Source organism: Trichosurus vulpecula, chromosome 1, assembly GCF_011100635.1.
Source record: "Trichosurus vulpecula isolate mTriVul1 chromosome 1, mTriVul1.pri, whole genome shotgun sequence".
In the NCBI taxonomy this organism is placed as follows: domain Eukaryota; kingdom Metazoa; phylum Chordata; class Mammalia; order Diprotodontia; family Phalangeridae; genus Trichosurus; species Trichosurus vulpecula.
The window spans coordinates 6000580-6025412 of record NC_050573.1 but is presented as its reverse complement, the minus strand read 5'-3'; the positions used below and the strand labels follow the sequence as shown (position 1 = coordinate 6025412).

The 24833-nt window shown below is 36.4% G+C and overlaps 1 protein-coding gene across 1 annotated transcript in view; it reads right to left on the bottom strand.

Moving 5' to 3' along the window:
- LOC118845862 (vomeronasal type-2 receptor 26-like) overlaps positions 1-24496 on the bottom strand; it is a 62224-nt gene extending 37728 nt beyond the window's left edge. The window contains 2 exon segments of the mRNA XM_036753973.1: positions 21919-22210; positions 24246-24496. Of these exon segments, the coding sequence (XP_036609868.1) occupies positions 21919-22210; positions 24246-24496 (543 nt within the window).
- Positions 24497-24833: the final 337 nt, after the last annotated feature.

Here is a 24833-nt window from a genome sequence, read left to right as displayed (position 1 = left end):
CCAATAATTTAGCCTTTTAGCATGTTGTTCTATTTCAGAGCAAGGTGACTGATCTAAATGGCTGGTTCAGAAATTCTAGATTTAAAAATTATTTTTCATTTTATAGTCATCTCCTAACCTAAGGGTTTGCCTTCCAAATTTTAAGAATATTGCACCAAGCCGAATACGAATATATTTTTCCTTTGAGTTTTTTAAATATCTTCAAGTACTTTCAATAGTATTTTGTTATTTTTCACTTTACACAGCACTGTACTTTAAGTATGAAAATAACTTTTGTCATTTGACATGTTTTGTATGAAGATTCATTTTCCTCGTCTATTATTATTGGCAAAAATTGACTCAGCTTTCCTATTTACTTCCTTCTTATATGCAAAGACCTCATCAGCATAGAATTGGATTATGCCTATGAGAAACAAAAACTATCATTTGATACAACTCTACAAAAGTCAGTCGGTTTAGGCGGGGGGGGGGGGGGTGGGGGGTGGCAGGAAAACAGTCAAACTGCATCATGCATACCCAATAACTGGGTTACTGATGGCTTTGTCTTACCATTTTTAACCAGCCTCCTATAACACCACAGACACAGCCTTCTTGGTTATGTTGTACTACCTCAACCTCAAATGACTAAAGAGATTCAATGCACTTCAATCTCCATTTTGTTTATGATTACACATTAATTTCTTGGCACTTTTAAAAATTTTGAGGATCAGTTACAGTAATTTCAAATTAGGTGAGCTTTAGGGATAAAACTACAGGATTTGTTTTACTAACTGGGAACGCCTATGATTATAAGTGAATTCATCATGGCTGCCTTCAACAAACTCCCTAAAACTGAAGACAAAGGAACCACTTAAATACATACTTAAATAGGCCAGTTATTTTAACGATGTAAAAATTAGTCATGTAAAAGTATACATTCTCAACCATATGCTGTGTTTGTTAGAAGAAAGGCTGTGGATTTCTAAATACACTGTTGCCAAAGGCATTTTATTTTCCCCCAAACTTTGTATTTACCCATTTTTTTCTAAGCCACTTAAAAGCAATTGTTTGCTGAAAACAGAAATACCTGGATAATTTATATTTTTGTAAATATTCAATGATTTCACTCAGATTGCCAGATTTAATGGAATATAATTGGGAAAAAATATCATCTAATGACTTTTTTAATTTCCTCTTCATTGGTGATGATTGCACTCTTTTAGTTTTCAATATTGGATATTTGGTGATCTTTCTTTTTTTAATTAAATTAACCAATGGCTTATATTTTTGTTCATAAAACTAGCTTCCAGATTTTTTATCAGCACATTTTTTTTACTTTCACTCATTAATCCCACCTTTGGATTTCAGGATTTCCAATTTGGTGTTCAATTGAATATTTTTAATTTATTCTTTTTCTAGGCTTTTTTGGTTGTCGTTGCATGCCTAATTCATTGATCTGTTCTTTTCCAATTTTGATGATGCAAGAATTTAGAGAAATAAAATTTCCCCTAAGTACTGCTTTGGCTCCATCCCACAAATGTTGGTTTTTTTTCTCATTTTTGTCATTCTCTTTAATTAAATGATTGTTTCTATGATTTGTTCTTTGATCCACTTACATTTTTAGTGTTAGATTGTATAATTTCCAATGAATTTTTAATTTATCTCTTCACTGTCCTAAATTGAATGTGATTTTAATTTCATTCTGATGAGAAAAGAATACATTTAATATATCTGCCTTTCTACATTTGATTTTTTTTAGTTTTGTATCCCCTATTACATGGTCAATTTATGTGTAGGTGCTATGTTCTGTGAGAAAAAGCTTTATTCCTTTCTGTACCCATTCACTTTTCTCCAAAGGTCTGTCATATCTAATTTTACTTTTTTTCTTTTTTTGGTATTTTTAAAATTTCCCCCCAGTTACATGTAGAAAACAATTTTCAACATTTGTTTTTAAAACTTTGAGTTCCAAATTCTCTCCCTCACTTCCTCAAAACCCTCCTTCATTGAAAGCCAAGGAGATTGATATAGTTCATACATCTGTAGTCATGCAAAACTTATCCATAATAGTCATGTTGTGAAAGAAAACATAGACAAAAAATCAAGAGAAATAAAGAAAATTTAAAAAGAAGTATGCTTCAGTCTGTATTCAGACACCATCAGTTCTTTCTCTGGGGATGGAGAGTTGTCTTTGATCATTGTATTGCTGAAAACAGCTAAGTCATTCACAGCTGATAATCTTACAATATTGCTGTTACTTTGTGCACATTACATTTCACTTTGTATTAGCCCATGCAAGTCTTTTTATCATTTCTTATAGTACAATAATATTCCATCATAGTCATGTACCACCACCTGTTAAGCTATTCCCCAACTGAAGAGTATCCCCTCAATTTCTAATCCTTTGCCCCCAAACATGAGCTGCTATAATTTTTTTTGTAAATATAGAAACTTTTCCTTTTTGCTGTCTATCTCTTCTAAGATACAGAAGCAGTAGTGGTATTGAACTGTTTGCATAGATTTATAGCCCTTTGGTCATAGTTCCAAGTTGCTCTGCAGAATAGTTGAATCAGTTCCCAACTCCATCAACAATGAATGAATGTCTCATTTTTCCCATGAGCCCTCCAACATTTCTCATTTACCTTTTCTTTCCTATTAGGTAGTATTGTGGGTTTTTTTTTACTTTGCATTTCTCCAACAAATAGTGAGAGCATTTTTATATGTAAGTAGCTTTGATTACCTCATCTGAAAACTAATCATATATTTTAATCAGTTATCAATTGGGGAGTTGCTCTTATTTTCATAAACTTGCCTAAGTTTTCCATACGTTTGAGAAATGAGGCCCTAATTCAAGAACCTTACCACAAAATATTTTTCACAGTTATTGCTACTTGTATTTTCCTCCATTCTCTTCCCTCAGTTTATTCTATTATCTTTCCCTTTCCACTATGTCCCTCCTCAAAAGTGTTTTGTTTCTGACTACCACCTCCCCCAATCTCTGCTCCATTCTATCAGCCCTCACTTCTCTTATCCCATTCCCCTCCTACTTCCTGTAGGGTAAGATGGATTTCTATACCCAATTAAGTGTATACATTATTCCCAATCTGAGCCAATTATGATGAGAGTAAGCTTCACTCACTTCCCCTCACCTTCCTTCTCTTCCCCTCCATTGTAAAAGCTTTTCCTTGCCTCTTTTATGTGAGATAATTTACCCCATCCTACTTCTCCTTTCCTATTTACCCTATTCTACCTCTCCTTTCCTCTTTCTTCCAGTACATTCCTCTCTCACCCCTTAATTTTATGTTTTTTTAGATATCATCCATACATGTTTGACTCACACCTATACATACCCTCTGTCTATTTATACTCCTAACTACTCTAATAATGGGAAAGGTTTTATGAGTTACAAATGTGATCTTCCCATGCAGGAATGTAAACAGGTTAAGCTTACTAAGTCACTTATGATTTCCCTTTCCTGTTTGTCTTTTCATGCTTCTCTTGATTCTTGTATTTGAAAGACAAATTTTCTATTCAGCTTTGCTCTTTTCATCAAGATACCTTGAAATTCTTCTATCTCATTAAATATCCATGTTTTCTCCTAAAGGATTATACTCAGTTTTCCTGGGTAAGTGATTTTTATTGTAATCCTAACTCCTTTGCCCTCTAGAATATCATATTCCAAGCCCCTCATTCCTTAATGTAGAAGCTGCTAAATCTTGCATTATCCTGACTGTGGCTCCATTTGTATTGTTTCTTCCTGCCTGCTTGTAATATTTTCTCCTTGACCTGTGAACTCTGGAATTTGGCTATAATATTACTGGTAGTTTTCTTCTGGGGATATTTTTCAGGAGATGATCAGGGGATTCTTTCAATTTATATTTCAATATCCATCTATGGTTATAGAATATAGGGTCAGTTTTCCTTGATAATCTCATGAAAAATGATGTCTAAGTTCTTTATTGATCATGGCTTTCAGGCAGACCAATTGTTTAAAAAATATCTCTCTGATGGAATCTTATTAATGTTGCCCCCAGCCCCAACCTTCTAACTTCCTTATTGGCCTCACTAAACAGCAGGCATCTCCTGATTTAACTGCACAATCTGGCTTTACCACATCTCAGGCTCCCAGACTCAATACAGCCACTGCCCATAGTTAGCCACTGCCTCTACATCCAATCCACCCCTTTGAACAGGTGTGTTCTTGTACTCAACTACAATTACATTATCTATTTAGCCCAAGACAGGACTTGGAAGATTGGCAAAAATAGGTCCATATGGGGGGTGGAGCCAAGATGGCACTGTAAAAGGAAGGAATTACCAGAGCTCTCTCAAAAATTCTGTCAGATAGGTCTAAGAAAGTGAATCTGAGCAGATTTAAGAGAGTTAGAAGCCAGTAGTAGACTGACAGGGGTAGGAGTGCTGGGCACATGGAATGGCACCAGACCAAACCAACTGGGAACAGCAGAGGAAACCAGCCAATGTACGTGTCTGGGACAGCACTGGTTGAGCAAAACTGTGGAGCAGGAATGGGCCCAGGGCCAAAGTGCTGGCTACGGCCATGATCGAGCCCCAGGCCTCTCAACCCAGGAGAGGAGTCTGTCAGAGGGCAGAACCTGTGGCTGCAGGAGTAGCAAGCCCAGAGTTCTCCAAGCCACAGTCTAAAGGTTTGAAACTCACCTTCTTGAACTTCCAGGAGCCATGATGTGCAGGTAAAACAGCTCTTATCCCTCCCTTGAATAAACCCAGAGAATAATACCTCAAGAGAAATAGAAGAACCAGAAGGGGGGCTTCAGTAGTGAGAGGTGGGGGCAAGGGCCCTTCTTGTGGTGGCAGAAGGAGACTAGTGTAGGATGGGAGGTGTCCCAGTAGCCCTCACCTCAGCAGAACAACAAGAGTAACTAAGCCCCTGCGGAATAGAGGTAACAAATGTCAATGCCAGGACCCCAGGCTTTGCACAGCCAGGGGAAGTGGCAGACACCAGCACAGACAAGAGCTGAGACCACCTATTCTGTATAACAGTCCTGGGGAAGAGGAGACTCCCAGCAGCCAGACCCCCCCCCATCTCCCACACCTCAATAAACCAGAGGCCATAGAACATAAAGCCAGTGAGCAGATCCACAGATTCCAACACAAGAAACTTGGCGCAGAGCCCCTGGAGCCTCAGAAACAGAGATCCACTTCAGAAGCCAGGAGGAAAAAAAACACCATGAAAAAACACGATAGAAGCCTAAGACGATTTATTCATACTATGGAGACAGGGAAGATCAAAATAACAATTCAGAAGAGGACAGCAGGTGCACTACACTTCCATCTGAAACATCAAAAGGGAAAGTGAACTGGTCTCCAGACCAAAAAGCATTCCTGGAAGAACTCAAGGAGGACTTTAAAAACCAAATTAGGGAGGTAAAAGAAAAAAATGGAAAAAATTCAATGAGGAAAACAAATCTTTAAAAGGTAAAATCAGGGAAATGGTTAAGGAAAATCATTACTAACATATATGCACCAAGTGGTATAGTGTGCTAATTCTTAGAGGAGATGTTAAGGGAGTTACAGGAAGACATAGATAGCAATACTATAATAATGGGAGATCTCAAACTCCGTCTCTCTGAATTTCATAAATCTAACCTCAAAATAAACAAGAAAGAAATTAAGGAGGTGAACAGAATTTTAGAAAAGGCAGATATGATAGACCTCTGCAGAAAATTGAATGGGTATTTTTCTCAGCAGTACATGGCACATACTCAAAAGTTGACCATGTACTAAGGCATAAAAACCTCACGATCTAGTGCAGAAAGGCAGAAATAGTCAAAGTATACTTTTCAGATCTAAATGCAATAAAAATTATTTGTAATAAAGAACTATGGAAAAATAAGCTAAAAATTAATTGGAAACTAAATAATCTAATTCTAAGGAATGAGTGGGCCAAAGAACAAATCATAGAAACAATTAATACCTTCATTCAAGAGAATGACAATAATGAGACAACACACCAAAACTTATGGGATGCAACAGAAGTAGTTCTTAGGGGACATTTTATATAACTAAATGCTTACATGAATAAAATAGAGAAAAAGGAGATCAATGAATTGGGCATGCAACTGAAAAAGCTAGAAAAGGAACAAATTTAAAATCCCCAATTAGATACCAAATTAGAAATACTGAAAATCAAAGGAGAGATTAATAAAATTTAAATCAAGAAAACTATTAAATTAATGGATAAAACCAAGTGCTGGTTATATGAAAAAACAAATAAAATTGATAAACCTTTGGTCAATTTGATCAAAAAAGAAAGAGAAAGAAGAAAATTATATTACCAGTATCAAAAACGAAAAGGGTGAATTCACCTCCAATGAAGAGGAAAATGAATCAATAATTTGGAATTATTTTGCCCAATTGTGTGGGCAAATTCGACAGCCTTAGGGATATGGATGAGTATCTACAAAAATATAATTTGCCAAGGTTAACAGAAGAGGAAGCAAAATACATAAATAACCCCATCTCAGGAAGAGATATTGAGCAAGCCATCAATGAAGTCCATAGGAAAAAAATCTCCAGGGTCACATGGTTTTACATATGAATTTTATCAAACATTTAAAAAACTATTAATTACTATACTTTATACACTATTTGGGAAATAGGTCCTACCAAATTCTTTTTATGACACAAATATAATACTAATACCCAAAGCAGGAAGAGTCAAAACAGAGAAAGAAAATTATAGACCAATTTACCTAATGAAAATTGACGCAAAAATTTTAAATAAAATATTAGCCAAAAGATTTCAGCAACTTATCATGAGAATAATACACTATGACCAGGTAGGGTTTATTCCAGGAATGCAAGGCTGGTTCAATATTTGGAAAACTATCAGCATAATTGATTACATCAACAAAAAAACTAGCAGAAACCATATGATCTTAGCAATAGATGCAGAAAAAGCCTTTGACAAAACACAACACCCATTCCTATTAAAAACACTAGAAAGCATAGGAGTAAATGGAGCCTTCCTTAAAATTATAAATAGCATCTGCCTAAAACAATCAAGAAGCATTATTTGTAATGGGGATAAGCTAAATGCATTCCCAATAAGATCAGGGGTGTAACCAGGATGTTCATTATCACCCCTATTATTCAATTTGGTACTACAAATGTTAGCTCTAGCAACAGGAGAAGAAAAAGACATTGACGGAATGAGAAGAGGCAAAGAAGAAAGTAAATTATCACTCCTTGCAGATGATATGATGATTTACTTAGAGAATCCTAGAGAATCAAGTAAAAAACTACTGGAAATAATAAACAACTTTAGGAAAGCTGAAGGATATAAAATAAACTCATATAAATCCTCGGCATTCCTATACATTACTAGCAAAGCCCAACAGCAAGAGATAGAAAGAGAAATTCTATTAAAAGTTAGTGTAGACACTATAAAATATTTGGGAGTCTACCTGCCAAGACAAAGTCAGGGCCTATATGAACACGATTACCAAACATATTTCATACAAATGAAGTCAGATCCATATAAATGGAAAAATATCAGTTGCTCATGGTTAGGCCAAGCAAATATAATTAAAATGACAATTTTACCTAAATTAATTTATTTATTCAGCACCATACCAATCAAACTACCAAAAATTTATCTTACAGAGCTGGATAACATCATAAGAAAATTCATCTGTAAGAACAAGAGGTCTAGAATATCTAGGGAATTATTGAAAAGAAATGCTAGGTGAAGTGGCCTAGCCATACCAGATATTAAACTGTACTATAAAGCAGCAGTCATCAAAACTACCTGGTACTGGCTAAGAAACAGTGTTGTAGATTGGTGGAATAGGTTAGGTACACAAGACACAGTAGTCAATGATTATAGCAATCTACTCTGATAAACCCAAAGAATCCAGCTTCTAAGCTAAGAATTCACTATCAAGTAAAATTGGAAAATAGTAGGGCAGAAACTGGGCATAGGTCAACATCTTAAACCATATACCAAAATAAAGTCAAATGGGTTCATGATTTAGGAATAAAGGCTGATACTATAAGCAATTTGGGAGAGCAAGGAATAGTTTACCTATCAGATTTATGGGAAAGCAAAGAATTCATGACACAACAAGAGATATAGAGCATTACAAATGCAAAATGGATAATTTTGATTATGTTAAATTGAAAAGTTTTCCTATAAAAAAGCCAATGCAACAAAGATTAGGAGGAAAGCAGAAAATTGGGAGAAAATCTTTACAACTACTGTCTCTGATAAAGACCTCACGTATAAAATTTACAGGGAACTGAGCCAAATTTATAGGAATACAAGTCATTCCCCAATTGAGAAATGGTCAAAGGATATGAACAGACAGTTTTCAGAGGAAGAAATTAAAGATATCTATAGGCATATGAAAAAATGTTCAAAATCAGTACTGATTAGAGAAATGCACAACAGAACAACTCTTAGGTACCACACCTCTCATATCAGATTGGCTAATATGACAAAACAGGAAAATGATAAATGTTGAAGAGGATGTGGGAAAATTGGAACACTGTTACATTGCTGGTGGAGTTGTGAACTGATCCAGCCATTCTGCAGGGCAATTTGGAACTATGGCCAAAGCGTTATAAAAATGTGCATACTCTTTGACCCAGCAATACCACTTCTAGGGTTGTATCCCAAAGAGATCACACAAGTGGGAAAAGGACCCATATGTACAAAAATATTTATAGCGACTCTTTTTGTAGTAGCAAAGAATTGGAAATCAAGGGGATGCCCATCAACTGGGGAATGGCAAGTTGTGGTATATGAATGTAATGTAATACTATTGTGCTATAAGAAATGGGGAAGATACAGACTTCATAATAACCTGGAAAAACCTACACGGTATAATGCTGAGTGGGTGGAGCAAAACTAGGAGAACATTGCACACAATCACAGATATATGGATTCTGTGATGACTAACCTTGATAGACTTTGCTCTTCTCAGCAATACAAGGTTCAAAGACAGCTCCAAAGGACTCATGGTGGAGAGAACTATCTACATCCAGAGAGAGAACTATGGAGTCTGAATACAGATTGAGGGAAACTGCTCTCCTTTTTATTCTTTCATTTTTTTCTCTTTTGTTTTTGTTTTTTGTTTTCTTTCTTCTTTCTCATGATTCATTCCATTGGTTGTAATTCTTCTTTGCAACTTGACTATTGTGTAAATAAGTTCAATGCAAGTTATATGTAGAAGATATATCAGATTCCATGCCATCTTGGGGAGGAAGTGGGAAGGGAGGAAGAAAATCTGGAATTCAAAATCATGCAGAACTGAGTGTTGTAAATTAAAATAAAAAATGTTAATTAAAAAAAACTAAAAAAAATAGATCCATATCACTTGGGTAAAAGTGAACACAGTCCAGGACAGGAAGCATCTCAGCAAGTCATCAGGAAGCCCTACCCCAGCAAACTAGCAGAAGAATCTGAGCCCCAACATGGTAGAGCAGGCAAAAGCCTGCTTATGGGCATTATCAAAGCCAGGGGAACTGATAGACTCCAGCTTTGAGAACTGCAATGTGCTCCACCATAGCTCTAGGTGGGGGGCAGGTGTTCTCCTTGACCTCCCTGTGCTTTGGCATAGCCCTTCAGAAATGCAGAAAAACCCCACCTGGCATCATCACACTCCATACACCACCAAGTTAAGCTTCCTGATGCCTGTATCCTGCAGCTGCCAACACCTAATTACCTAGTACGCAAATCCAGTGATAAGGCTCATGGCCAAGAGCCAAGTGCCCCTGTGTCCAACAAGAGAACTCAATTTTAAAAACCCAGAAACATACAAAAAAATGAGCAAAAAGCAAAAATGAACCTTGACCAGAGAGAGCTTCTATAGTGACAGAGAAGATAAAAACATGAACTCAGAAGAGGACATTTTCAATATACCCACATCTGAAACCTCAAAGGGAAATATGACTGGTCTTTAGCCCAGAAAGCCTTCTTGGAAGAGCTGAAGAAGGATTTTAAATGTCAAATAATAGAGGTATAAGAAAAACTGGGAAAAGAAATAAGAGGTATGCAAGAGACAGTCAACAGCTTGGGAAAGGAAGGCCAAAATTGACTGAAGAAAACAACTCCTTAAAAAGTAGAATTGGCCAAATGGAAAAGGCGATTCAAAATCTCACTGAATAATTCCTTAAAAATTAGAATTTGGAGGGGGGGAAGTGGAGCCAAGATGGTGAAATAACAGCAGTGATGTGCCTGAGCTCTCTCACAAATTCTTTCAGAGACCTCTAAAAAGTGAATCTGAACAAATTTGAGAGAGATAGAATCCACTAGGAGACAGTGTGTGGCAGATTTCTAGCCCAGTAGTGTCAGGAAGGTTGAAGGGAAGAATCTGCTTCATGAGGCTGGGAAAGCGCTAAGTGTGCCAGACTACAACCTACCTTACTGGAATGGCAGCACACCTGGTGATCTGAATCACCAGCAGCTGGGGTGAGTACCAAGCTTCTCAACTGAGGATGGGAGTCTGTTGGAGCCAGGTGAGACAGAAGCTCAGAGCCTTTAGCAGCAACAGGAGCTATTCCTGGGGCTATAAGCACACAGAGTAAATGTTTGAAAGTCACCTTCTTGAATTTCTAGGAGCCACAATGATGGAATAAATTATAAATGCTCTCATCATTCCCTTGTTGACCTTAAAAAATCCAGAGAATACTACCCTAGTAAAACCCCTGGAATAGTGGAGCCAGAAGTAGGGGCACATCAGTCTTTTAGCTCAGGAATCTAGGGAGAAGGGTCCCACTTGCTGTGGCAGAAGGCGACCAGTGCAGGAAGGGAGGCATCACAGCAAGCCTGACCTCAGCAAACCAGTGGGAGTTCCTGAGCCCCATGGGGTGAAGCCAGCAAGCACCAACACCAGGAATCCAGGCTTTCCTTCCCACAGACAGGAGAATGGGTAGACAGCAGCACAGATGATGGCTGAGGCCATGTGTGCTATAGCACAGCCCTAGGGGAAGAGGAGACTTCCAGCAGCCAGACCACCCCTCCCCCAAACCTCACACTATGACTTTCAGTGTAACCCTGGAGAAACTCAGAAAGACTTCACTGGGCCTCAATCCTTTGCACACACCAGCCATCTCTGGCTCAGCACTAAGTGAGCTGCAGCATTATATAGCTTCTGGCTGACAAAATCAGAGGCTACAGCACACAAAACCAGTAAGTAGGCCCTAGTTCCAAAATAAACTTGGGACAGAGCCCCCAGGGACTCAGAAGCAGAGCCCCACTTTAAAAGCCAGGAAAAAAGCAATGACAATGAAGAAGCAACTAGAAAAGTAAAAAAAGACCATTGAATCTTACTATGGAGAGAGGGAAGATCAAAATATAAATTCAGAAGAGGACAGCATTGACATTATACCCACATCTGAAACTTCAAAATGGAATGTGAATGGCTCTCAAGCCCAAAAAGCATTCCTGGAAGAGAACAAAGAGAATTTTAAAAGCCAAATTAGAGAGGAAGAAGAAAAATGGGGAAAAAATTGCTGATCAGTACAAATCTTTAAAAAGTAAAATGGATAAGGAGATTCATAACCTAGTAAGAGAACATAACTCCTTGAAAAAATAAAATTGGCCATGTGGAGAGGTACAGAAGCTATCTGAATAAAATAATTTGTTAAAAATTAGAATTGGGCAAGTAGAAGCTAATGACTCTATGAGGCATCAAGAATCAGTCAAACAAAATCTAAATAATGAAAAAATAGAAGAAAACATAAAATCCATCCTTGGAAAAATAACCTACCTGAAAAATAAATCCAGGAGAGATAATCTAAGAATTATTGGTCTACTGGTAAGCCATGAAGAAAAAAAGAATCTGGACAGTATCTTCCAAGAAATCATCAAAGAACGCCCCCCACCAAGGTCCTAGAAGCAGAGGTTGAAATATTCAATGAAAGAATCTACCGATCACCCCCTGAAAGAGATCCCAAATTGAAAACTCCAGGGAATATTGTAGCCAAACTTCAGAATTATCAGGTCAAGGAATAAATACTGCAAGCAGCCAGAAAGAAAAAAAAATCACATATTGTGGAACTACAGTCAGGATCACACACAATCTTGCAGCTTCTACACTAAAAGACACGATGATTAGAATTGGACTGGGTGACATTTCCCCAAGGGAAAGGAGCTTGGACTACAACCAAGGATCAACTAGGCAGCAAAATTGAGCATAATCTTTCAGGCAAGGAGATGGACATTCAATGAAACAAGGAATTCTAGACCTTCCTGATGAAAAGGCCAGAACTCAATGGAAAATTTCAAATGGAATACTCAAGAGAAGTCTACAAACATAAAGAGGTAAGAAAGGGAAAAGAAATGTTATTATTCAGTAAGGGAAAATTGTTTACACCCCTACATGGGAGGATGATGCTTGTTAATCTTGAATATGGGATAGATATTATGACATTTAAAAGGGATACACATAGAGAGAGGGTATGGTTATAAATTGACTAATGTGGTTATAAAAAACCTAACTAATGCATGCAAAGGGATTGTAATGTGAGAAGAGGTAAAAAGGAGGCAGAAAAAGGTAAATTCCATCACACAAAGTGACACAAAACAAATTATAGTAGAGGGAAAGAAGGGAGGGAGAAGAGTAGTATTTGAGCTTTACTTTAATCAGACTTGATTCAAGGAAGGAATAACATACTCTGATAAGTATAGAAATCAAACTTGTCCTACAGGCTTTATGAGGGGAAAGGTGAAAAAAGGGGTGTGGGTTAGAATGGAGGGAAGAAGTAGGTAAGGGGAAAGAGGAAGATAAGAGAGGAGGGTTGATAGGAGGAAAAATTGAGGTTGGCAGTGGTCAGAATCAAAATTATTTTAAGGAGGGGAAGGGAGAAGGGAGAAATAAAAGCATAACCAGGGCAGGGATAGGATGGAGAAAAAGACACAGATAGTAATCATAACTGTGAATGTGAATGGGATGAACTCTCCCATAAAATGGAGGCTGTTAGCAGAACGGAATAAAAACCAAAATCCTACAATATATTGTTTACAAGAAACACATTTGAAACAGGGTGATACAAGGTAAAGATAAAAGACTGTAGCAGAACATATTATGCTTCAGCTGAAATAAAAAAAAAAAAACAAGTGGGGGTAGCAACCCTAATCACAGACAAAGCCAAAACCAAGATAGATCTAATTAAAAGGGATAAGGAAGGAAACTATATCCTGCAAAAACGCACCATAGACAATGAATTAATATCATTATTTAACATATATGCACCAAGTGGCATAGCATACAAATTCTTAAGCAGATATTAAGGGAGTTACAGGAAGAAATAGACAGCAAAACTATACTAGTGGAGCACCTCAATTTCCCCCTCTTTGAACTCAATAAATCTAACCTCAAAATAAACAAGAAAGAAGCTAAGGAGGTGAATAGAATTTTGGAAAATGTAGATATGATAGACCTCTGGAGAAAACTGAATGGGGATAGAAAAGAATATACATTCTTCTCAGTGGTACATGGAACATACACAAAAATTGTCCATGTACTAGGGCATAAAAAACCTCACAATCCAGTGCAGAAAGGCAGAAATAGTCAAAACATCCTTTTCAGATCATGATGCAGTAAATTTATTTGTAATAAAGAACCATGGAAAGATAAACTAAAAATTAATTGGAAACTAAATAATCTAATCCTAAAGAATGAGTGGGTCAAGCAACAAATCATAGAAACAATAAATAATTTCATGCAAGAGAATGACAATAATGGGACAACTTACCAAAACGTATGTGATGCACTGAAAGCGATTCTTAGGGGAAGTTTTATATCTCTAAATGCTTACATGAAGAAAATACAGAAAAATGAGATCAATGAATTGGACTTGCAACTGAAAAAGCTAGAAAAAGAACAAGTTCAAAATCCCCTATTAAATACCAAATCAAGAATACTGAAAAGCAAAGGAGAAATTAATAAAATTGAATCCTGGAAAATTATTGAACTAATAAGTAAAACTAAGAGCTGGTTTTATGAACAAAAAAAGATAAAATCAATAAACCCTTGGTGAATTTGATTTAAAAAAAGAAAACCAAATTTCCAGTATCAAAATGAAGAGTGAATTCACCTCCAATGAAGAGGAAATTAAAACAATAATTAGGAATTACTTTGCCCAATTGCATGCCCATAAATTTGACAATCTTAGGGAAATGGATCAATATTTATAAAAATATCAATTGCTCAGACTAACACAAGAGGAAGTAAAATACTGAAATAACCCCACCTCAGAAAAATAAATTGAGCAAGCCATCAATTAACTTCCTAGGGAAAAATCTCCAGGGGCAGATGGATTTACAAGCTAATTCTATCAAACATTTAAAGAACAATTAACTGCAATACTATATAGACTATTTGGGAAAATTGGTGAAGGAGTCCTACCAAACTCTTTTTATGACACAAATATGGTACTAATACCTAAATCAGGAAGAGTCAAAACAGAGAAAGAGAATTACAGATCAATGTCTCTAATGAATAGAGATGCAAAAATTTTAAATAAAATATTAGTAAAAAGATTACAGTAACTTACCATGAGAACAATACTCTATGACCACTTAAGATTTATTTCAGGAATGCAAGGCTGGTTCAATATTAGCAAAGCTATCAGACTAATTGATCATATGAACAACAAAACCAGCAGAAACCATGATTATCTCAATAAATGCAGAAGAAGCTTTTGACAAATATAACATCCATTCCTATTACAAACACCAGAAAGCACAGGAATAAATTGAGTTTTCCTTAAAATGATAGGAAGCATCTACCTAAAACCATCAGCAAGCAATACATATAATGGGGATAAGCTAGATATATGTCCAATAAGATCCAGGGTGAAACAGGGATGTCTGTTATTGCCCCTATTATTCAATTTGGTACTACAAATGTTAGCTTTAGCAGTTAGAGAAGGAAAAAGAAATTGAAGGAATTAGAATAGGCAAAGAAGAAACTAAGTTGTCACTCTTTGCAGATGATGTGATGATTTATTTAGAGAATCCTAGAGAATCGAATAAAAAATTAGTTGAAATAATAAATAAATTTAGCAAATTTGCCAGATATGAAATAAACCCACATAAATCCTTGGCATTCCTATACATTACTAACAAAGTCCAACAGCAAGAGATAGAAAAAAGAAATTCCATTTAAAGTTACTGTAGTCACTACAAAATACTTGGAAGTCTACCTGCCTAGATATACCCAGGAACTATATGAACACAAATACAAAACACTTTTCACACAAATAAAGTCAGATCAAAATAAATGGCAAAACACCAGTTGCTCATGGTTAAGCCAAGCTAATATAATAAAAATGACAATTTTACCTAAATTAATTTACTTATTTATTGCCATACCAATCAAACTATCAAAATTATTTTATAGAGCTAGATAAAATAATAACAAAATTCATCTAGAAGAACAAAGGTCCAAAATATCAAGGGAATTAAGGAAAAGGAATGTCAGGAAAGGTGGCCTAACCATACCAGATCTTAAACTGTATTATAAAGCATCAGTCATCAAAACTACTTGGTACTGTCTAAGAAACAGAGTGGTGGATCAGTGGAATAGTTTAGGTACACAAGAAGCAGTAGTCAATGACTATAGTAATCTACTCTTTCATTAACCCAAAGAGTCCAGCTTGTGGGATAAGAACTCACTATTTTCAAAAACTGCTGGGAAAACTGGAAAATAGTTTGACAGAAACCGGGCATAGACCAACATCTTACACCGTATACCAAAATAAAGTCATAATGGGTTCCTGATTTAGATATAAAGGCTGATACCATAACCAATCTGGGAGAGTAAGGAATAATTTTCCTGTCAGATTTATGGAGAAGGGAAGAATTTATGACGGAACAAGAGATAGAGAGCATTACTAAATGTAAAATGGATAATTTTGATTACATTAAATTGCAACATTTTATGCAAATAAAACCAATGCAACCAAGATTAGCAGAGAAGCAGAAAATTGGGAAATATTTTTTACAAACCATTATCTCTGATAAAGGCCTCATCTCTCAAATATACAGGGACCTGAGTCAAATTTATAGGAATACAAGTCATTCCACAGTTCATAAATGATCAAAGGATATGACAGGCAGTTTTCAGAGGAAGATAAATGCTGGAGAAGATGTGGGGAAATTGGAACACTATTTCATTGTTGATGGAGTTGTGAACTGATCCAACCATTCCAGAGAGCAATTTGGAACTATGTCCAAAGAGCTATAAAATGTGCATACCCTTTGACCCAGCTATAGCACTTCTAGGGCTGTATCCCAAAAAGATAGTGCAAATGGGAAAAGGACCCATATGTACAAATATATTTATAGCAGCTCTTTACAAAGAACTGGAAATCAAGGGGATGCCTATCAATTGGGGAATGGCTAAACAAGTTGTGGTATATGAATACAATGGAATACTATTGTGTTATAAGAAATGAGGAGCTGATGGACTTCACAATAACCTGGAAAGTCTTACATGATCTGATGCTGAGTGAGGGTAGCAGAACCAGGAGAACATTATACATGATTACAGACACATTGCTTCTGTGTTGACTAACTTTGATAGACTTGGCTCTTCTCAGCAATGCAAGATTCTCAGAAAGCTCCAAAAGACTTATGATGGAAAAAGCTATCCAAATCCAGAGAAAGAATTATGGAGTGTGAATGCATATTGAAGCAAAGTATTTTCTCTCTTTTCATTTCCTTTTTTTTCTTTTTTGGTTTTGTTTATTTTTTTCTCATGGTTCATTCCACTGGTTATAATTCTTCTTCACAACTTGACTATTGTGAAAATAAGTTTAATTTGAAGGTATATGTAGAACCTATATCAGATTACATGTCATCTTGTGGGGGGGAGAAGAGAAGAAGAGGGAGAAACTTTGGAGCTCAAAAATTTGTGGAACTGAGTGTTGTAAACTAAAAATAAAAAATAAATTTTAAAAAACTAGAATTGGACAAATGGAAGCTAAAGACTCTATAATACATCAAGAATCAGTTGAACAAAATCAAAATAATGAAAAATAGAAGAAAATGTAAAATATCTCATTGGGAAAACAACCAAAAATAGATCCAGAAGAGATAATTTAAGAATTATTGGACTACCTGAAAGCCATGATCAAAAAAGAGCCTGCATAGCATCTTTCAAGGAATTATCAAGGAAAACTGCTCTGAGATCCTAGAACCAGAGGGCAAAATAGTCATTGAAAGAATCCACCAGTCACCTCCTGAAAGAGATTCCAAAATGAAAACTCCAAGGAATATTATAGTTAAATTCCAGAATTATCACCTTAAGGAGAAAATACTTCAAGGAGCCAGAAAGAATTCATTCAAATATTGTGGAATCACAGGATTATGCAGGACTATGCAGCTTCTGTCTTAAGGGAATGGAGGGAAGGGAGCATGGAATATGAAATTATGGAAGGCAATGGAAGCTTGGATGACAACAAAGGATCAACTTCCTATCAAAACTGAGCTTACTCTTTCAGAGGAAGAGATGGACATCCAGTGAAATAGGGAAACTTCAGTCATTCCTGATGGAAAAAAACAGAGTTGAAAAGAAAATGCTCTCTTCACGCACATGAATTTAGAGAAACATAAAAAAGTAAACAGGAAACAACATGTTATTCAACAAGGGTAAAGTATTTACATGCAAACACTGAAAGATGACACTTATAACTCAAGAACTGTGGGACATTTAGAAGGGGTATACATAGAATATATAGGTATAAATTGAGTATGATGTGATGATAAAAATAATTAATTAATCAAAGAGTGAAAAAAATTGTTTTAGTGAGAGAAGAGGAAAGGGGGAGGCAGAATAGGGTAAATTACATTACATGAAGAGGTGCAAAAACCTATTACTGTAGAGGTAAAGAAGAGAGTGAGGCAAGCGTTGTTTTAACTTTACTCTCATCTGATTTTGCTCAAAGAGGGAATAAGATACACGTTCAATTGATTATAGAAATCTATCTTACTCAAAATCTTATAAAGTAAATGTTGAGAAATATCTTTACATGTAACTGGAAAAAACCAAAATATTATTAATTAAAAAAATAAACTTTAAAATTGTCTTTAGGTGCTCATGATGGTAGAGAAAAGGGAGGTATGTAGCTAAACTCTCCCCTATATCCCTCCAAAATCATTTAGTAGTGTCTCAAAGAAATTCTAGAGTTGCAGAATCCATGGAAGGATGGAGAGAAACAATTTCTTGCCCAAGACATCTTAAAATTTCAGTAGAAAAGTCTTTTGAACTAGGGTAAATATTAAGCACAGTCTAGTGCAGGCCATACCCCAGCAAAAAGCAGTAAACCTTGGGAGCAGCTGAACCGTTGTGGACAGTTCTGATTTTTGGACCTCTCAGCACACAGACTGTAGGGTGGTGGTTAAGACTACTTGTCATAAAGAGATTAAAAGGGTCCCTTTGTTGCCACTCAAGGGCAGATGTCTCTTGTCTTGCCTATACTTGGATCTGGGTGGAATCCTGGGTCTCAGTCATAGGGTAAGGAGGAGCATTAGCAAACCAGAGCTTGTGCCCACAGTGAAGCAGGACCCTAATCAGAGTTCCAGGATGGGAAAGAGTGCTTGTGGTCACACATAGAGCAGAGCACAGATGAAGAGAGAAGTAAACAAACCTCTCCCTAGATCACACTGTTTTGGAAGAACCAAAAACTTATAGGTTCTGAGAATTACCTCTGAAAACAGGTACAAAAAATCAGAGGTTTTGGACTGTGGCCCCTCCACTCTGGAAACAGAGTCCCACTTTAGCCTAGTTAAAAGTCAAGCACTAAGCTGGAAAAATGAGAGAACAACAAAAAAAGTTCCTGACTAGAGAAAGTTACTATGGTGACAGGAAAGCTTGAAATGTAAGCTGAGTAAAAAAATCTGACATTCAAACACAAGACTCAAGAGAAGCATAAGAATGCAAATATGAAAGAGTAACCATATGTGACTCAATGGATTTAAACTTTTTATATTCTTGAATGGGAAGATGATACATAAAATCCCTGAGAACTATATCATTATTTGAAGAGTTAAACAGAGTTTACATAAATATAGCACATGAATATGAGTCAATTATGTTGGAATGATATAAAAAATAAAGGAATGAGAAAAAGGGATTCTCTGGGAGAAGGCTGAAGGGAGAAACAGAATGGGGAAATTTTTCTCACATAAAAGAGGCATACAAAGAAGAGCTTTTACAATAAAGAGGAAAATGGGGAAAGGTGTATCAGGCAACGTATATACCTCACTCTCATCAGAATTCATTCAAAGAGGGAAGAACATATATATGTATGTATATATGTATGTGCACATATACATAAATATATGTGTATATACACACATATATACACATATATACACATATATATGAATACATATATACATATATACACATACATATATAAAACATATGCATATATATACATATGTTTGTGTGTATATATGTGTATATATATGAAACACACATATATCTATATACATATATCTACATATAGATATATATATATTTGTATCTGTATATCTCTATAAATCTATATCTATCTATCTATGTACTCCTTTGGGCATAGAAAGAGAAACTAATATGTAAAAAAATAAGGTAGTTTCTTGTATTGTGCTAAAGAATTGGAAATTGAGATGATGCTCAACATTGGAAAATGACCAAAGAAGTTTTGGCATATGATTGTGATGAAGAACTGTTGTGCTAAAAGAAATGATTAGGGGGATAGTTTCACAAAAACATGGCAAGGTTTATATGAACTGATGCAAACTGAAGTGAGAAGAACCAGGAGATCATTGTGCACAATAATAGCAATGCTGTAATGTTTATCAACTATGAAAGTCTTGTCTACTTCAATCAATACTATAATTCAATGCCATTCCAAAGGACTCATGAAGAAAAGTATGATCAACCTCTAGTGGTAGAACTAATGAACTTTGAGTGAAAATTGAAGTAAAAATTTTCTCACTTTTTTTTTGCTTTTTTGAAACATATTTTGATTGTCTTCACATGTGTAATCTATATCATATTGTTTGTCTTCTCAGCAGGTGGAGGAGGGGTGAAAAGAGGGAGAGAACTTATAACTTAACATTTAAAAAGAAAATAATGTTGAAAATGTTAAATCAAATCATTAATAAATAAAAAACAGGAAAAATAAATGCATTGGGATATCATTATTCAATAACAAAAAATAAAAGAGTTGGATTCAGAGAAACTGGGGAAGATTTGTATAAACTGATGGCAAAGAAAGTAAACAAAGCCATGAAAAAACTTTATACAATAAAAATATTATAAATAAAAATAGCCTTGAAATCATAAGACATCTAACAGTTGGCAGTGAACAACTATTGTTGCAAAGGATGACAATAAACTTTGGGAAACTAATGCATTTTAGACTGAGTCATAGTTGCATGCATTTTCATAACTCCACTGGGATATTTGTGTACTTCTGAAAGTTCTGTACATTATCCTTCATTAAGTTTTCTTTAAAATTTTCAAATTTAACACCAACAATCCATCATTATATAATACTCACCATGCATTAAGTGTAGAACTCTTGTAGAAATGAGTGTTTAACAAAAAATAAATAAATTAATAAAAAGCAAAAAAAAAAGAAAGAAAAAAGCTGGTTCATATCTCTCCCTGCCTATGCCTAAGTGTTTTTTCCTTAGTCAGGGAAGCATTTGAGACTATCCAAAGCAAGACTTTATTCTTCCTATAAGAGTTAAGGTTGAATCGTGTTCCCTATTCTATTTGCTGTGGCCCAAAGGACATACTAGAAAGACTGATCTTTGAAATTAAGGCCAAAGTAGATTTTAAGAATAAAAATCATCTCTATGACCTCATATATCTGTATTGTCATGTTTCCTTTTAATAATTTTATGGAGAGAGGAAATATATATTAGTAAATTCTCTTTTTTAATGAGTGGGTCATTTCACAAAGAGGTTCTTCCTTTCCACTAACCAGGAATAAAAGACACTCTTATCATTGCTCCCCAAAATCTGCACTTTCCACACCAGCAGTCATTGGTTATTAAAACTGAAAGATAGATATTGAAAGAAATATTATTTGGGAAAAGACAAGTGACAGTAATATGCACAGACAATATATAGCTTGAAAGTAAAACAGGTAATATGATGTACGGTTTAGAGCAATGAACTTGTACAGAAAACATGGGGCTTAGTTCCAGCTATTAAATCAATTACATGTGAGACTTCATTGAAACTGTTTCATCTCCCTGGTCTTTAGGTACTTTCTCTGGATAATGGAGAAGTAGGCCTCCACTATCTCTAGGATACCTTCATGTGATAGAAATAAGATGACACTGATTTAGTCTTTGCTATACAACAAAGGGAGCACCTAAGTGAGCCATTGGATGGAGTGCTGGACCTGCTGTCAGGAAGATCTGAGTTTAAATTCAAAATCAGACAGCTTCTGATTTTGTGGGACCTTAGGCAAGGTGCTTAACCCTTGTCTCAATTTCCTCATCTAAAAAATGAGCTGGAGAAGAAAATGCCCAACCACTCAAGCATCTTTGCTGAGAAAATCCCAAGTGAGATCAAAAGAGTTTGACACGACTAAAATTACTGAACAACAGTTAGAAAATACGATGAAGAGGGAGATGTGGTGCTCAAGGGAAGGCTCATTCTGTTCCATTTATAGATTTCAAAATGATGTCTTTGGTGAAGGAATCTATAGGCAAGACACAACTCCTAATGCAGTTTAGCACATTCTCTGAAATTGATAGACCCTGAGAGTTGCTTAGTGTGCTGTGAAAATAAAAGAGTTGGCCAGGGTGGCAAACCATTATGTGATAGACGTAGCTTTTTAAACTTGGGCCTCCTGATTCTGAAGTCCATTCTATATCCACTGCACCATGCTGCCTCTCTGGGATCTGATGAGGCTTCAAATGGTGTCAAGGTAAACATTACCCACCTGTGGATACTTGTAGAGCTCCAGCAGAGTCCCCATCTGGACAGAGAGAGCTGATGTGGCTCCTCCAATGACAGCCACAGCCTTGTCCTGCTCCCAGCAGCTGTAGTTAGGGATGAGCTGGCACTGTCCAGACAGCCAATGCAGGGAGCTCTCCAAGGTCTTCTCATCACTGTGGTAGGTGTTGTAGAGGTGGAATCCCAGGGTAAGGTTGGGCAACAGGATAGGGTTCTTGTTGATCTCCTCTACAGCAAACCTTAGGGCTAGAGCTTGTTGGTAATTTTTGTATAACCACCTAAATGGGAGAGAGTAAGAACCCATTAGCAAAGCCTGTAAAAATAATTCATTTATGGAAGGAGACTATTCCAGCCAAGTGAAAGTCAAATCTAAGATCTCCAGTTCATTTTGTATGTATTAATAACAGCCTTCCTTTTTCCTATACTATTCCCCTTTTGTGATTGGAACATTGAAGACTATTTACTTTGAGTTTCTGGTATGGTTCTGCATTCCAGGGTCACTTATTCATTCATTAATTAAAAATGAAATATATACTAAATACCTACAATTTCAGAATCACAGAGATCAAAATTTTGAAAATCATCTAATACAACTCATTCTCGAAACCAACTCCCACTATAACATCATTTGTAAGGAATATGGTAGCATCCCCTAAAAAAGATAAATGAAAATGTCCTCAGAAGTTAAAAAAATAAATTTCTCATTCGTCCTGTAAAAGAGTATGACCAGAAGTGACTGGCAAAAGTCATGTTCTTTTCTGGAGTCTGTGTTGAATATAAATGTATTCACAACTTTCCCATGCCCTTACCAAGCTTTAGTCAGCACAAATAGTGAGCCTTTGTCCACAACCCAAATATGAGCTCCCATCATTCATGCTCCAAAAGACTGATCCTGCTTCTCCCTGTTAATAACTCTACATAACTCTACCATTCTCCACACTACTTAAACAGCTAACGCCATCCATGACAACATAAGAATGAAGTGTGCCCACCCTCTCTGCTCACCCTGCACCTTTGTGAATATTTCCATGACCCCATAAAAACTTCCTTCCTACAGTTTTTCTATTTATGCTTCCTTTTTGTACTGCCCAATGCTGCTGTGCCTTTGAGGAATGCCAGGTATCAACATGTTCCAAAATATTTACAATTTAGAAATATTTCTACAACAACTCTCCTCCTTAAGGTAATTCAGACTTGTATTCCTGGAAGTGACAGGCAAACACAAGAGACTCTCACAGTCTTCTCATTCACTATAACATTAACATCCAAACTGACTTTCCATCTATTAACTGCCTATTTGCTGAGCATTTATAACCCAGTGTACATTCTTTCTTTATTCACACTTGCTACAATTAGAATCAGGGAGAATGGAGCCAATTCCTCTGTCAACATGAACAAGAATCATTCTCAAGGAAAAGTCTGTTAGTGGCTACAAGAGGCAAAAAAAGAACTTTAGTTCACAATGGCCTTTTTGTCCAATGCTACATTTAGGGTGGGAGCTTTTCTATCTATCTCCTGCCAACTATCATCTATTCAGCCTAAATGGTGAATAATAATGGAATAGAACAGAATTGAGGATATCTTAGAGTATTCAAGTACCATAAGCAAATATTAAAACATTTATTTTAGATCAATGAAGATAAAATATGGAGGAAGGAAAAGAAAAGCACAAAAGAATGCAAAATATAAAAAGAACACAAAATCAATAGCAATGCACAGACACAGCAACTTACAGAAATGGTCAAAATTTCTGTCTTCTATGTCCCATCCTTCATACCCCAAAACTATTGCCTCAAATACTTTGTGAGAACTGTGGCCTCACAGTGAAATTGGGCAGGGATATCAAAGAAAGCTCTGTGTGTGTGTGTGTGTGTTTAAGCCTACATCCAATATCTATGGTGAAGATTCTTATTTTTTATATTTGAGTTTTCATGGCTGGATACTTGGTTCTTGTGCTTGCTGGAGCTGTTTCCAACATGAGCAGAGCTAAGACAAAGCACCAGATCAATCCACTGCCTCATGGTCAGTGAGAGAAGAGACAGAGGGATACAGATGGAAATGCAAACATGGACATCAAAACAGAAAGAGACGAAAGGCAGAGACAGGGAGTCAGACAGAGAGAATTCTTTCACTCTTTAGCTCTGAAAGAATATCAGAGGGAGGAAAACTGACAACAAGCACCAAAAGTCAGAGAAGAGAGGGTTGAAGAGACCCTAGGATCAGCAGGCAAGGGCCCACCTTCCTGCCTATCTCTTCAATAAAGAAATTTGTAATTATCAGCCCTCTCAGAGGCACGAGTTGGCTGTCACTTACTTATAATTCTGACAGTCCTTGTCAGGTTTACTTCCAAAGAGTTCTGCTCCTGTGACACTGCTCACTTCAACTGAATACATGGGGAGAAAAGTCCCAATCACAAGATCTCCATTTCTGACAAGGCTGGGGTTGATCTGGGGGAAGCAGGGTGGCTTCTCTGTCCTTTTCTCAGAGGCTGGAAGCTTCAGCAGTAGTAACAGGAGCAGGAGATAAAGCAATACAGAAATTTTTCTCTGAACACGAATCCACATATCCCTCAACATTAGACAGAGCCCCAGGCCTAGGAGGAGCAAAAAAACTGTGAGAATTAGGTCAAAGTGAAACATATGAGGCTTTGTCTTCTGGGGAAAATCCTACAGCTGCAGTCTTTGGTTGTGGGGCAGATGGCCAGGTCAAGTCCTTCACTCCAAAGCTGATGAACCCCAAAGGGACATTAGCTGTGACCACATCAAAGAAAAAGGACAGTTATAGAAGACTAAGGAGGTGACCTTAAGGCTCCTCTGGCCCCTCAACTTCACTCTGTCTCTTAGCAAATTTCTGGTTAGTCACTGCCAGTTGTGTCCATGGAGACATGCATATCCTTGAGGA